Genomic DNA, 16,054 nt, shown 5'->3' on the forward strand with positions numbered 1-16,054 from the left:
TATTTTTTCCAACACTTCTTTTTATTAGTCGCTTGAGGCTTTCAGAACATTTAGAACACTTTAGAAAACAATGAATGTTCAATCAGAAAAAAAAGAAAACCCAACTCCCTATTGGTTGCTAGTTCTTTGTTTTGGTTTAAAAAATTAAAGCTGAATTTCCTTCTACCCCTGGGCATTCTTCGAGAGAGGCATTCTTCGAGGGAGGGAGGAAGGGAGGGAGAAAGGAGGGAGAAGCGTTCTCCTTGAGGATGAAAGCTGGGTAATCCAGAGGCTTAGGCCGCTGGTCTTTCAAGGTCGTTAATGAAGCCCTCATTGAAACTTGCAGTCACTTGTAATTACAAAAAGACCCGGCAGCCTGGCTCAGTTTCCCCCAGAAGCCACAGAGAGGCGTCGGGAAAATCTGAAAGCACTTGGTGCTAGAAGGCGCAGGCAGCTAGCAACTCGGACCTCTACACCCGCACTCGCCGCGCGCACCCGGCGCTGGGCGGAACCTGGGCGGTGCGCACTTCCGGTGCGCGCTTCCGGCCAGCCGTGGAGCGCGGGGCGGGGGCATCGTCGTCTTCCAATCGCGCACAATGAGACGGCGCTGAGCGCCGGAAGTGGGGCCGAAGGAAAACACGGAGAGGAGCCGGGCCCGGACAGGAAGCGGCGGGGGACCGCAGCGGCGCTGGTGAGTGCTCCCGGGCGCCGTCTCGTCGCGTCCCTCCGGGACTCGCCTCCGGGCTGGGCCCGTGGGTTCCCCCCGCCCCGAGGAGCGTATCTGCCCGGCCCCGAGGTACGTTGGCGCCGTCCTTCTCCGGCCGCCTCGGCTGGGCTGCGCGCCCGGAGCTCTCGGGTTCGAGTCCGTGTCTTCACTTTGTGTCGGGGCTCCGGCCCTGGTCCGGGGGACCCCGGAACCCTGTCAATGGCCGGGCGCTTCCTGCTTCCTATTCCCCACGGCGGCTTCGTGGCCAGTAGCGCGGGACCGCCTCCTCCTCCTCCGCCTGGGGACTCCGCTTGTGGAAACTGAGGCACACAGGGGTGGGGCAGCCGAATGGGGAAGGAAAAGGAGTGTCATTCTGCGGAGGATTGTGGTTGGTGACGAAACTGGACTTGGCAGGGGCTGGGGACTAAGAAACCCGGTAAGTCAGCTGGCGTTGTCCCTTGGTCGGAAGCTCGGACCCTTACAGTGGTACCTTGGTGGGAAGTGCTTGCCCCTTCGCCCAGCGCTCGCGCCGGGTTGAAAAGTAAAGCATGGAGTTGGGGTTGATCGAAACTGAAGTCTGTTCGCATAGTTTTGGCTACTTTGATACTTAAAAGTAATTGCCAACTTTTTTTTAAATAGCTTTGGGAGTTTTGTAACAGTGTTGACTTAGGATGTTTACTTTGAAGAGAGGTGCTGTCGTTTCATAGAAGTTATTACTTTAGTTTTTTGAGGATATAGGAGAGTCTGCAGATTTAAGTGTTTGTACTAAACAAGGACCAGTTTTATGAACACGGTAAGGCTAAGCCCCCCTAACTTCTGGAACGCAGTAATTATTATGAACGTGATGACAATTTAATTTTTACATGGGGGAAAAATGCGCCAGGGCGTCAGTGTGTTACTTTGAGTTTTTGGTATGATATTATTTACAGTTTTGTTGTTTTGTTTTGTTTTCCCCCAAATGCCTTCTCTCAGGTACGAAGTAAGAAAGTTGAAGTCATAGACCATGGGAGATACAGCAAAGCCTTATTTTGTGAAGCGCACTAAAGACCGTGGAATTATTGATGATGATGATTTCAGAAGGGGTCACCCCCAACAAGATTATTTAATGATGGATGATTATGCTAAAGGCCATAGCAGTAAAATGGAAAAGGGCCTTCCAAAAAAAAAGATGTCCCCTGGGAACTATGGGAACACCCCCAGGAAAGGACTGTATGCGGTCTCCAGCAACCCATATGCATTTAAAAACCCGATGTACAGTCAGCCTGCTTGGATGAACGATAACCACAAAGATCAGAATAAGAAATGGCTGTCTGATGAACTGGCTGGAAATGCAGATAGCTGGAGAGAGTTCAAGCCTGGACCTAGGATTCCCGTCCTAAGCCGGTCAAGGAAAGAATCCTTTCAAGAAAGTGAAGACACCTACAGGTGGCCAGAGGGGAGAGGCTGCAGAGCAGTGAGAAGGCTGTTTCAGAAAGACCTCGCCAGCCTAGAAGCCATGACAGAAGTGGAAGCAGGAAGCCCTGGTATGCCTCGAGTCTCTAGGTTATATGTCTGTGTTATATTTTCATCCAGATGAGTGTTGTTCTCTTCAGTAATGAGCTGTTCGATGTGACTGTGTTAGTGTTTATAGTACAGTTGGACAGCGTCACCATATTTCATGCATTGGACCACCACAAGCTCCAAGGCAGGCTGGGCATCACAGTGCAGTACTGTCCCAGTACTAAGTAAAAAAGCGAGGCTCATTTTATAAAAGTAAACACCACATGGGAACGGGAGTGGAGGAGGGTGGTCATTTAACCTGGGAGATCACCCTCTAATTGCCATAATCCGTATTGTTTATGTGTGCATGATTTTAATTTTAAAATATGTTCACGATGTACACGACAGTATAAAACTGAAAATGTCTACTGTTAAGACAGTATAGGCTGCGTATATTACAAAGAGAGGGAGGAAGGCTAGGAGGAAGGGAGAGAGATGGTGTCAGGGAAAGAGGAAGCTGCGGGGGAGAAACCAAGTTTCTGTTTACCAAAACTCATGCACACAGGGAGGGGCGGATGGAGTACAAGCTTGACAACAGAATTTGGGAAATAGAAATTTAAAGAGACTCAGAACGTTGATAAAAGCAGTGCTGCTCCCTTTCAGAAGAATCAAAATCTGCTTCTTTCTCATGTAGCCAAGGCTAGCCTTAACTAGATTCTCTTGCTTACACCTCCCAATGCTAAACTTCAATTCTAAGTAACTTCACATTTTTTAATAATGATACAAGGTGATTGCATTTTTCCAAAATGTGCAAGGAGATGTTGTATAGCAATTATTTCTAAAAACAGGGAAGTTATTTCTATCTAGTCAATGTATTTTCTGAAGTGAAATAAAGTCGTGAGTTGTGAAAACTGTTTATAGTATGAAATTAGACTTAGAAAAATTGCCGCCTGTTTGGAGACAGTGTTTCACTGTGTGGTACTGCCTGGTGTGGAATTTGCTCTGTAGACCAGACTGGCCTCACAGTGATGCTCATGTATTTGCTTCCTGAATTAAGGTTTAAAAGGACCCGGTCTCAAAAGAAAATAAATAAAGTAAAGTGAACCATATCCTAACAAGTCTTTGAGCTAGAAAGGCTGTTGTGTGCGATTCTGAGGTGATATGGAGCCACATTTCTGTGAATTGGGCAGCTGCAGATGGGAGATGTTAAAATCGTCCAGACTTATTTATGCAGTGCTGGATGGAAAAGGGATGGAAATCGAAACTGAGATTGGGGATGCTTCCTGTCACCCTGGCCATTACCTCAGGCTGCAGGACCTGGAGTCCTGACAAGGGAACAGTGTTTACTGGTGGTTTCTGGGCTTTGGATTTCTCTGTTACTTTTTAACGTTTTGTGCAGACCTTAAGTGTTTCTATTAAGGCATTCATGTAGGTGTGGACGTTGTTACCTATATTTGTCTTATGGAAATAAAAAATTAAGATATGTCTATGTTACATGCCTACAACCCAGAAGTAGGGACGGACACTAAGGTGGAAGGATGGAAAATTCGAGGGCAACCTGAACTCCCTGGACAGACATTTGAGAGGTGGAGCAGGAGGATCAGGGCTTGAAGACCAACCTCAGCTCCCTGGTGAGCTCCCAGTCAGTCTGGGTTTGTGAATAAAACAAGATAAAGATTAAGAAAGGGGGAAAGGGAGGCTTTTAAGAACCCTGTGCAGCACTGGCCTAACTAGCTGGCCAGGCCACATTAACTGGCACGTTTAAGGTATGGTTTAAGCCAGGCCAAGAGGTACATCCGTTAGTCCCAGAGTGCAAGAGCAGAGCTGACAGACTTGTGAACTTGTGACCAACCTGGTCTACATAGAGATTTCCAGGCTAACCAGGGCTATTTAATGAGACCCTGTCTAAAATTACTGCTACTAGTAACAATAATGAATTATAGATCAGTGTTTTGCAGCTAGAAATTTTTTTTTTTTTTTTTTTTTTTAGTTTTTTCCGGAGCTGGGGATCGAACCCAGGGCCTTGCGCCTGCTAGGCAAGCGCTCTACTAGAAATATTTTTTTTTCTTTTTTCTTTTTTCTTTTTTTCGGAGCTGGGGACCGAACCCAGGGCCTTGCGCTTGGCAGCTAGAAATATTAAAAGAACCAAATGCAGACCAAGAACCGCTTATACATGTTCTCATTCAGCTTTAGAATGACTGGAAAGGTGTCTTCTCAGCGGTGTGCACAGGGAGTGCACTGTCTCTGTGTCTACAGAAGCTCACTTAAATGTTTGTGTAGAAAGCATGGAGTTTCAGGTTGCCAAAGGAAGAAATTGATAGTTTCCCTTGAAAATCTTTATAAAGGAAACATTAAGGTTTTTGTATAAGATCACATACAATGGAGAGGAGTTTAATTTGATGTGTAAATTTGCAGTGCATGGAAATGACCCTAAGATCATTGAAGGGAATATCTTAATTTTTCTTTTTGAGGCAGGGTCTCTGTGTAGCTTTGGTGGGCCTCGAACTCTGCACGTTGATGAGGTCACCTCACACTCAGCTTCCTCTGGTTCTCCCTCCCTTGTTCTGGGAGTAACAGGTGCAATCCCCTGGCCTTCAATAATAAGGATCACTCAAACTGAGATGTGATAAATTATATTAAAGTTGATTTTTAAAGCTCTTAAAGCACAGTTTTGTTTTGTTTTTTTCATTTTGACATTATTGTCCCTCCCTCAACCCTCATTGTCCTAGGTTGGTGATGTAAAGTCTTTGGGGCAATGTCATTAATAGGCTGGCAGGAAACATCCATCAAATGTCTGCTGTGACTGGAGTTATGACAGCCCCAGGAACCCGACATCTTCCCGTCAGTAGTTAGGGTGACCTTCTTGGGGCTCTTTGCTCTTCCAGAGCTGCTCCAGTGAACTTGTTTCACAGTTTGTCCCTGCAGGCCTTGACAGCCCTGTTCCGTCTGTTCCTAATGTGGGGCTATGTAGGGATTTCCCCTCACTTTGCTTACTGGGCAGTACAAGGCTGACTTCTCCCGTATTTTAAACTGCATTTCAGATCTTTATTTTGCCTTGGCCCTGTGCCCTTAGACATGTCACTTCATTCTCCAAGACTACCAATGTTACCGTCTGCAGAGTGGGGGTCCCCATCTGCAGAGTGGGGGTCCCCATCTGCAGAGTGGGGGTCCCCATCTGCAGAGTGGGGCTTACCTCGGCATGGATGTGGGAAGTACCACAGGGGTCGGAGGAGTTGGGCACATAAAAGCACTGCCTTCTGCCATGGAACAGGGTAGTGATGCTTGCTGTCAGCATCACTCAGTACTTTGTTCAGCTCTCCCTCCCCAGAAGTCATGGATGGCCTCCGTCCTCTTGCCTCAGTGCCCCAGCCGCAGTTGACTGCTATTGTTTGATGGGGGGTTTTCAGTCTTAGTGCCAGTGTGTGTGATGGGAGCAGTGTCATTTAGCTAAGTTCCCAGCATGGCAGTGGCATCCTTTATTTTCATAAGAATGTACTGATTTATTATTTAATACCTACCTGTTTATTATCGTCTTATGTGTATGTGCATGCGTGCCTGCATGGATGTACCTGTGCACCATCTGTGTATAGAAGCCTATGGTGGCCAGAGGATTCCCCTGGGACGTCAGATCCCCTGCAACTCAAATCCACAGATGGTTGGAAGCCTTCTTAGCTGCTGAGCCATCCCTCTAGCCCCAGCAGTAGTATTCTTTAAAACTGGTAGCTCTATACTTTCTTTTCCACCCAGAGTTCCTTCCTGCAGTTAGCCAAGGCAGTGCCGTTGCTAAGTCATGAGTCCCTCTGAAAGCTGGAGAGAGATCGCCTTATGCAAACTTCTTCCAAGCACTAATCTGTGGAAAGCCAATGAAGACAATCCCATGTGTTTAATCAGACTTGTTAAAACGTTTTACCGTTTGATTTTCATGGGTTTGTGCATGTGCAGGTGCCTGCAGAGGCTACATGGATGCCGTGAACAGAACTCAGGTCCTCTGCAGGAGCTCCTTCCACTGAGCCATCTCTCTATTCCCTAATCAGAATTTTAGCTTGGAAATAGTTAAGCCCCGTGTTACGATTCACTTCCATTGTCTTTAGAACCTGATTGGAGTATCAAGGCTGCTCTCCACAGTTTTGTTTTTTTTTTTCCCCCGGAGCTGGGGACCGAACCCAGGGCCTTGTGCTTTCTAGGCAAGCGTTCTACCACTGAGCTAAATCCTCAACCCTCTCCACAGTTTTTAAAGTTCAGTCTCAAAATTGTTATATTCTTCCCAGGTTGAGAAGTTGTTAGCTTGGTTTACTTAGTTATTCTGCAGATTGTAGGCCTAACAGAGTCCCTAGTACATGTATTTAGGAAAAACTCCGGCTTTTAACTGCCAGCTGTGTCATGTGCTTGGCCTGTCACTGGTGTGTGGCAAACCTGAGTGGGAACTGTGTGCTCAGTGAATACAACTTTGGCTTGGAGATTTTCCTCTTAATGGAGGAATCCAATTAGGACTGAAGGCTGAATTTGTAGCTAAATGAATTTTTATGAACCATGTAAGAAAAGGATCACAGTTTCCAAGTTCTCCGGGTATATACAATATTGTCCATTTTCCCCTACCTGGGTTCTTCACTTTAAAAGGAAATCAAGTAGATAGGAATATTCTCTATCAAAGCATAGGTGCGTTTACAGTTTGGCTGGGAGTGTCATGTGTGTCCCTTACAGCATCAAGTGGATTAGAAGTGCCGTCATATCTGCCTTGAGTGGGAGATTTCTGCTGTTGCATGAGTACGCAGCAGTGTAATGTGGGAGGAGATAAAATCAAATCCTATGGAAAATATGATCCTTTTAAATCTCAGTTGTTTCTGTGGATTGGTGTTCATGGAGAGGTGCCCTCGCCTTTGTTCAGTGTTCAGGCTTCTTCTGTCATTGAAATAAGTTCACATGGGCTTGTGGGTAGAGCTCAGGCAGGGCCTAACACTTGCCAGCATGGATGAGGGAGGACCTGGGTTCAATACCTAGTACTATGTGTAAATAAATGCATTTATAGGAAGAAACTTCTACGCCTTACTGATAGTTTTCATCACCACCCATATTGTCCCCTAACTTAAGAAAACAAGAAACAGCGGTCCAGACCTCGTAAGCCACGGAGGACTAGAACGGAGGACATTGAGCAGGACGGAGAGTTAGAAGGTCCTGTGATCGACGAGTCCGTCCTTTCAACCAAGGAGTTGCTGGGCCTACAGCAGGCTGAGGAGCGGCTCAAGAGAGACTGCATTGAGAGACTGAAAAGGGTAACTAAAGTCTTTATGGATGCATTTGCTAGATCACCTCTAAATCTCACTCTACACTGTGTTAACAATTGCAGTATTTGCCTCAAAGAATTAGGCTTTCCCTTCTTCATCAGTGTGTAAGTCTGTATGCTAAGGGATAATCATCGAGGGTTAGGAAAATGAAGAGTTAAGGCCTTGTATTTAAATAAGAATGACTGTCAAGTTTGGAAGCAATGGGGAAACCATTGTTCTGGCTGGCTAATTTTCTCTGTGTTTGGAGATACAACTTTCTGTCCATCTTTTCAAACTGTAGCGATCACGAAATTGCCCAACAGCAAAGTACACCTGTAAACTGTGCGATGCCTTGATTGACTCCATCCCGTTCGCACATAAGCACATCAAGGAGAAGAGGCACAAGAAGAACCTTAAGGTGAGTGGGTCTCTGGTGATTGAAACAGACGAATACTCTTCATTAAAACGCAGGCGTATTTCTGGTTTGGTTGAAAATATGACACACCTACCTTATACATCACGTGTGCTAGGATTGTCGTTCCCTTGCCTTCCCTGGGAGATGCATGAGCGCTCAGTAGTGCACTCTTTAAACCCACTACAGGTGTATTTAAAAAAAACAAACAAACTACTGAATGTATTCTAGCCAGAATACTTCTCCACTAGTCAGATGTGTTTGCTGGGTAGCCCTGTGAATTTCCCCAAGTCCAGAGTTAGTATGTAAGAAGCCGTTGGTGGGATCTTGGTGTTCTTATGCAGATAATAAGGATCCTAATTTTGTGGTTGCTATCCATGCTTTCTCTGTATTCCTGCCTACTCCTTATCACCCATATTAAGTACATAGAGCGTGTGTATGTTTGATAGGATAAAGACCACCATGTCCAAGATAAGGAAGGCTACAAAGATCCCAGGAAATCCTATAGGTCCTGTCGTAGCAAAAGAAACAGCTGCACACGAGTCACTTTAATCTTACTGTTGATCTTACAAGGAAAAGCAGGAAGAAGAATTGCTTACCACACTGCCCCCACCAGCACCCTCCCAGATACATGCAGTCGGCAGCGCCATTGACAGAGTGGTGCAGGAGTTTGGTTTACACAATGAAAACTTGGATCAGAGGCTAGAAATTAAGTGTGCCATGGAAAACGTGTTCCAGCACAAACTACCAGGTATGTTCTAGCTTGTAAAAGTGCCTCATAGTTCAGGTTGCTTTTCCCTAAGAAGCATTAACTTATGGCCTGGCCACGGGATGCTGCCCATAAGGCTTATGGAGGCTGAGGCAGGGGGTCCCAAGACCAGGATTGCTGTTGGGGACCCCAAGACTGGGACTGCTGTTGGGGTCCCAGTTAGTGAAGCCTACTGCTTATAGTAAGGTAGAGCTATGTGTGCATGCTGACATTAGAAAGAAATGCTTGCATTAGCTTATGGTGATACTGTAGGTTTTAAAACAATGTGTCCTTTTCAACTACATAAAATTATGACAGTTTTCTACACAAAATATGAGCATGATCATGTAGGAGTCTTTAGCATGCTTCACAGCTCATGGCAGGAGTGGCTGAAGTCAGAAACGCTGAGCAAATGGCTTGCAGTCCTTTGTAAGTGTCTGTTCTCAGCATACATATCCTGCTTCTGGGCAACAGCTTTGACCCGTGATTGTGTTTTAAGTAGCAGTGTTTCTTGACGCTCTAGAAAGACTTCACTCCTGAGACTCCCATGTGCTTGCTTCTTTTCAGACTGTTCTCTTAGGCTTTATGGATCGTCCTGTAGCAGGCTGGGCTTCAGAGACTCTGATGTGAACATTGATGTTCAGTTTCCAGCTGTCGTAAGTACAAAATGATCTGCTGGACTTCACACTCACACTCACGTAGAATTCTCATTTGTTTAGCATTTAAGAAGTTTTATATTTGTGTGCTTTATATTGCGTGTGCGTGCATGCACATGCACGCTCGAGCACACACCAGATGTGTGTAGGTGCCCATGAGGGCCAGAAAGGCCATCAGATCCCCTGGAGCTTGTGAGCCATCTATGTGGGTGCTGGGATCTGAACTCTGGAAGACTGAGTGCTCTTGGCTCCTTCGCCCCTGTCTTTCCTTAAGTTGTTTGTATTGCTTCGGTACATGGGCACATTTGTACAGTTTCAGCCGCCTGGCAGACCTGCTTGGTCATAGACTATCCAGCCAGTTGGTGATTTGGCTCTTTATCAGAAGCACACAGATCTTAGTGTCCTTATCGCTTCTGTCCCTCTGAAAATGGACATGACAGCTACCTTCTTAACAGAGTGGCAGAGGCTCTCAGCGAGGTCAGGGCAAGGCTTCTAGATTGGGGAATGCTCAGAATTTAATGGCTGATCAGCAAACATACTTCACCGTGGGAGCCCTCAGGATCACATAGACTGTGAGGAAGCCTGGCCCTTCACTGCCAGGCTGAGGCTGTGCCCTTCTCTGAGCTCTGCCCAGTGGGGATGCTCAGAGATAAGCTTGCTGTGGTGCCCATGGGCACAGGCTTTTCCAGGCAGCACGCTTGAGGCTTGTGGTGGCTGTCTGGTGGTAAAAAGCAGAATCTTTTGAGTGTGACTTGGATGTGAATATATTTTGATAGTTAAGAGTATGACTGTGACAGCGCTCCCTGAGAATTTTTATTTTATGACTTTAGCTTCAGAATTTTAATTTTTACTTTACAAATTTTCATGCTTATTTTGCTACAGATCCTCCCTACTTACTTGTAATGTTGGTTTTCTAAGCATATGAGTCCTGGGAGGATTCTATGTGTCTTTGAATTCAGAAAGTTTAAATTCTTTCCATAAAATCAACCTTCCTATGACAGGAAAGGAAGGCAAATGTTTAAATAGTATATTTGTAATATTTATAATATTACAATATAATATATTTATGCTTTATATATTATATATTATACATATGTATTATACTATATATGATATAGTATTACATATAAATATTACATTTATAATATTAGAAATAATATTTACAAATATTCATGATCTGGAAACCTAAATAACTCCCAAGTTCCCCCCCCCCCCTTTTTTTTTTGGGGTTCTTTTTTTCCGGAGCTGGGGACTGAACCCAGGGCCTTGCGCTTCCTAGGTAAGCGCTCTACCACTGAGCTAAATCCCCAGCCCCCCAAGTTCCCCTTTTATATAGCAATAATAATAATAATAGTAATAGTGATGGGCCAGAGAGATGGCTCAGTGGGTAAAGGTGCTTGTCCCCAAATCTGATGACTTGAGTTCAATCCCTGAGTGTCACAAACTGTCCTCTAGCCATATGTATGTCTCCCCATATACACACAATGAATAAATGTAATTAAAGTAATTATACTTTTCAAAAAAAAAAAAAAAACAGCCACACCTAATCTCAAATGGTGGAACACATCCGTAATCCCAGTACTAGAGAGCTGGAGGCAGGACTAGCAGGATTTCAAGGCTCTCATCAGACAAAGCAAAGGAGCGAAGCATAAAGTAAGGATGCCCTCAACACACACACACACACACACACACACACACACACACACACACACACACACACACACACACACACCAGGTGTATAAGCCTACATTTTGGTGAAATATGATTCCCAAAGACATAGGTAAGTCAGAACTTCAAAGCCAGAAGGAACTTAGATTATCAATTGATTGACCTACTCTGCTTCCAACTGTTTTGTTTAGAGTTGGTCTATGCTCAGTTTAATTGTTTGTTATGAATATAGATTCTGAGGCCAGGCATGGTAGCACATGTCTTTAATCCTAGAGGCAGGTGGGTCTCTGAGTTTGAGGCCAGCCTGGTCTACACGTGAAGGACTAGGTCAGCCAGGGTTACATAGTGAGATCCTGTCTTTGAAACAGCAACAAACAGATTCTGAGTTAGACTCCTTGATATTCTTGTTCATAGCCTCACCTTCCTTCCTGTGTTTAATTCTATAGTTCCCTGGTTAGGTTACCCACAGACTTTACTGTTTCTTAAAGAATTTTGTGTGCATGTGTGTGTATGTGTTCATGTGGGTATCTGCACACGGGCGTAGTTGTGCCTTCAAACGCCAGAAGCATTAGAGTCTCCCAGAAGCTGGTATTACAAGTGATGGTTAAATGTGCTCTGTGGTCTCTGGGGACTAAACTCGGGTCCTCTGGGGAACAGTATGTGTTCTTCACATTTCCAGCCCCAATCTTAATAGTATTTTAAGATCCAAATTTTGATAAGTGATTTATCAGAGTAAACCTTAGCAGTTATTTTGTTTGTTTGTTTGTTTTTTCTGGAGCTGGGGACCGAACCCAGGGCCTTGCACTTCCTAGGCAAGCTCTCTACCACTGAGCTAAATCCCCAACCCAGCAGTTATTTTGATTTGGTGTCATTCATGTTGCAATTTTTCACTAAGCCCATGCTGTATATAGGCTCTATGCTAGGTTTTAAAGGACAAGATAGGCCTGGCTTTCTGGTGGCACTTGTAAGCTATTAATTATATTGTAAGCTGTTAACTATAGTGAGCTTCACAGAGAAACAGGGCTGGGTGACAGACAAGTTCTGAGCATGGACTTAGCATCCTCAAAGGGCGCACATTTCCATAGAACTCTGCTTAGGATGTAGAGACCTGGGTCAGTTAGTTGTACAGATTCTTGAAGGCTGTGTAGTAAGAACTGGACTTTGACCTAACAACAGTATGCTATCAATAGGACTTTTCAGGACCCTTGAATTGGGAGGGTGGCTTTTACCTGCAGTCAAAGTAATGAGGAGGCAACGTAGGAGGATTGCTGTGAGTTTGAGGCCAGCCTCAGCTGACATAGGGTCAAAAAACCGCAAAGGCTAGAGTGATGGCTCAGCAGTACCTGTGCTTGTTCCTTTTCCAGAGGACAAGTTTGGCTCCCAGCCCTTTGATCAGAAGGCTTACAACCTTCTATGACTCCTGTTCTGAGGTTCTGACACCTCTTCTGATCTTTTCAGGACATACAGACACACACAAATAAAAATAAATCTGTAAACAAAACACCTCAAACCAACAACAAAAGAAACATATTTAAGGATTCATTATAGAATTTTAAAGGGTTTTGGTCCAATGTAGAACAAAGTTTTGAGAAGGGAGATACTGATTTTAGAATTACTACAGCTGCTCAGAGTTAGGGGAACTTTGTTGCAATAGAAAGACTGAGTTTGTACAGGGTTACTTTGTAGTGAGTCATTTGCCCAGGCATGCGTCCTCATGTGTTCCTTGTTGGCCTTATACAGCCTTGGCTATTCTCTTCACCTGTAGCGATGGTCATTTCTTATTTGGAAAGCAAATTTGGGGAACTTCAGACTGTATTACACCAGAGAGACAAAAGTGCTTAGGGATTATCTCATGTATTCATTCATTTATTTCCTAGATGTCTCAGCCAGATGTCCTCTTACTTGTTCAAGAATGTTTAAAGAACAGTGGTAAGGCCAAATTCTTCCACATTTTGCTTCTGATTTTGTCTTCTGTCTATAAATTTTAATATATCTTACTACCAAACTGAAAGTAGAAAATTCACTCCTAAAAATTACTTACGGGTAAAATCCAAAGCAAAAATAAAAGTAAATGTCCTTGAATTATTAACTATAGTCCAGCTAACTCTCCCAGGACCACCAGTCGGACAGCTGTTTGACAATAATCAGGATTAATGAGCCCTGGATTATGAGCAAAAAATGCAAAATATGTGATATTTACTCTTAGGAATAAATTCATAGTAATCTGCTTTATTGATGGTTTAGATCAATGTTACAAGTGGTAAATAGGAGGGGCCTGCCCTGACTAATGAACTCAAAGACAGTTGCTCCCAAGTGGGCTCATCGGTTGTCTTCTCCAATACAGAATTCCTCTTGGGGCTTATTGCTTTTCCTCAGTAGCTAGGCCTCATCAAACTGCTCTTTTCCTTGGGTTAGGCATTCTTATCTTCTCTTTTGGTATGAGAAGCACTTAACCATTCGTCTTGTTTCAATAGATACATAGTTTGACACCATGAGTCAGTTGCTTTCACATCGATCTAGCTTTAGTCTCCGGTGCGCATTTCTAATTAGCTTGTCCACATAAATGCACTGCAGTCAGTTCTGATCAGACACTAACTAGCTTTGAAAGATTAGGACGTTGTCTGTGATGATTTAGGTCTTGGACCCAGTGTTCTCTCCTCTAAGTCACCTGAGGGCTGTGTGTTAGCGGCATCTCAGACCACAGCTTGCTTAGGCTCTCCTGGGTCTGCTCTACGGAGAGCTTTTAATTCACTTGTCTGACTGTTTTTCCTCTTTCCTCAGACTGCTTCATTGATGTTGATGCTGATTTCCATGCCCGGGTTCCTGTGGTGGTATGCAGACATAAGCAAAGGTTTCTGTGTCTTTAAGCTACTATATTATGGGATTTATTTTATTTTGGGTTTTTGAGATAAGGTCTAAGCATGTATAACCCAGAATGGCCTTGCATTTTCCATGGAACCCAGACTGGCCGTCATCTTGTGGCAGTGTGCCTGCTGCTGTGATGGGGTCACAGGGATGCACCACCAGCTTCTCAGATTGCCAGAACTCAAGGACTTTGTTACATCTCAAGGTCTAACTTACAGAATTGTAGGCTCCTTGTCTGATTGCCACTTGACTTCTCCCTGGCCATGTCCTACACGTTCATTGTAAGAAAAGGAAAATAAAGTGTTAGAGGTGTCCTCACACATTTCACCTAGGTGGGAATCAGCCTGCTGGAACAGTGGCTTCCCGTAAGCACCTTCTTTGCCGTTGTTCTCTGTAGCATCTGTGGCACCTGAGAGAGTGCTCAGGGTGGCCCCACCGAGCGGGCAAGCACTTTGTAGGTTCTGCTGACTCTTCCTTAAGCAAACCCCTTTGACTTGGGAGAAAACTTTAAGTATACCCTTGGGATGACCAGAGTGGGCCTTTGATCATTTCTATTCCTGTGTTCTTCCTAAAATATTTTTACTACTTGAAAACATACAGTCCTGGTTCTGACCCACAAATCCACTCAAAATGATTGCCTTTATTTCTTCTTTGACTCCAGTTCAGAGCTGGAGAAGAGCCCTGGCTGCTCTTGCAGAGGAGCTGGCTTTGACTCCCACTTAAAGAAGTGAACACTGATCCCTACCTAACGTGGTTTTTCTCTTTCCATCCCATCCTCCCCTCCCCAACAGTGGCCTTCTTTGTAAAGTAAGTGCAGGAAACGAAAATGCCTGGCTGACCACAAAGCATCTAACGGCTCTTGGAAAACTGGAGCCAAGGCTGCTTCCTCTGGTGATTGCGTTTAGATACTGGGCAAAGGTAAGGTTGGGTGGTGGTGGTAGTGGGTCTCCTCTTCCTCTTCCTCTTCCTCCTCCTCCTCCTCTTCCTCTCCTCCTTCCTCTTCCCCTTCTTTCTCTTCCTCCCCTCCTCCTTCCCTTTTTCCTCCTCCTCCCCCTCCTCCTCCTTTGTTTTTGTTTGCTTGCTTGTATTTTTGTTGGATTTGTTTTGTCTGGTTTGGTTGGGTTTGCTCTGGCAGCACTGGCTGGTCTGGAACTCATTCTGTAGACCAGGCTCCAGTTATCTGCGTCTTTGCCCTAGGTGCTGAGGTTACAGATGTGCGCCACCACGCCTTGCACCAGATGTGTATTTATAGGCATCAAGAGAGTGGATGTCAGAATATTGGACTAGAAACTTTAATATACACAGAAGTGAAGGTCAAAGTTTCTATTTCAGAGTGACATTATTCCTCAGAGGATAAAGTGACTTATAATGCTTATTAAAAATCAAGTTTGGGTTGAATCTTGTGGAACATACCTCAGAAGTTTATTTCAGTGTCTTTGTGGAGGGTTTCCTAGGGCGTGGTCATACCTGAGATGTCTCCTTATGTCATTCTCAGTAACGTAGGCAGAGACTTCGGAGAGACAGCAGTTACTGTCTTTGCCTCACAGTCCCATGGTGTTCTAGATGAGTTGTTGTTTGTCAGTGTCGGAGGAAGCAGTCCCAGTGAGATGAGATGACAGCTGGCTAGGTGTTAGCACACATCCCCAGCACTGAGGAGGCTGAGGCAAGACACTCTCAAGTGCTAGGACAGCCTGAACTAGTGCACACCAATGCCCTGTCTCAGGAACATAACCTCAACAATAAAACATCCAGTTCAACACAGAGATTCAGAGCTAAAGCTCGGACTGATTCAGGTACAGCTATGTTAGAAGGTTCCAGTGCTTGAGTCTGAGATGAACAGGATTCCCTGGTTTTAACTTGGTGAATCTCGAAAACCCGACAGAAGCTAAGGGTGTGGCTCAGGGGCAGAGAGTTTGCTACTACATTGAGGCTATGGTTTCAGTACCCAGCAACCCTGAAACTAATACCATTAATGTGTGCTTTTGGTGTTTTGTAGCTTTGTAGCATCGATCGCCCTGAAGAAGGAGGCCTGCCGCCATATGTGTTTGCTCTGATGGCTGTTTTCTTCCTTCAGCAAAGAAAAGAACCTCTCTTGCCAGTTTATCTAGGATCATGGGTATGACATTTTCTAGTTGTGTCTGATAGTTACTTTATTAAATTCCTTATACAAGTATCTATGTACCTAGTATCTACGTACCTAATTATTCTACCAATGAGACCTAATTATTCTACCATACTTTCATTACTGAAATATTAGTGTTTGATTACAATATGTTACC

General features: G+C 44.6%; 1 protein-coding gene across 31 annotated transcripts in view; it reads left to right on the forward strand.

Moving 5' to 3' along the window:
* Positions 1–640: 640 nt before the first annotated feature.
* Tut7 (terminal uridylyl transferase 7) overlaps positions 641–16,054 on the forward strand; it is a 53,881-nt gene continuing 38,467 nt past the window's right edge. For 12 of the 31 annotated variants that reach the window (XR_015640949.1, XR_015640942.1, XR_015640944.1 and 9 more), the window contains 10 exon segments: positions 641–1,121; positions 1,658–2,208; positions 7,253–7,434; positions 7,727–7,843; positions 8,411–8,588; positions 9,153–9,241; positions 12,788–12,839; positions 13,692–13,761; positions 14,567–14,693; positions 15,772–15,891. Coding sequence is in view for 18 of the 31 variants with exons in the window: in XM_087591383.1 (XP_087447509.1) it covers positions 1,689–2,208; positions 7,253–7,434; positions 7,727–7,843; positions 8,411–8,588; positions 9,153–9,241; positions 12,788–12,839; positions 13,692–13,761; positions 14,567–14,693; positions 15,772–15,891 (1,455 nt within the window). In the remaining 13 variants the exon portion in view is untranslated. 31 annotated transcript variants of the gene reach the window in all.

The sequence above is a fragment of the Rattus norvegicus genome, chromosome 17, assembly GCF_021556685.1.
Source record: "Rattus norvegicus strain SHRSP/BbbUtx chromosome 17, alternate assembly SHRSP_T2T, whole genome shotgun sequence".
Lineage (NCBI taxonomy): Eukaryota > Metazoa > Chordata > Mammalia > Rodentia > Muridae > Rattus > Rattus norvegicus.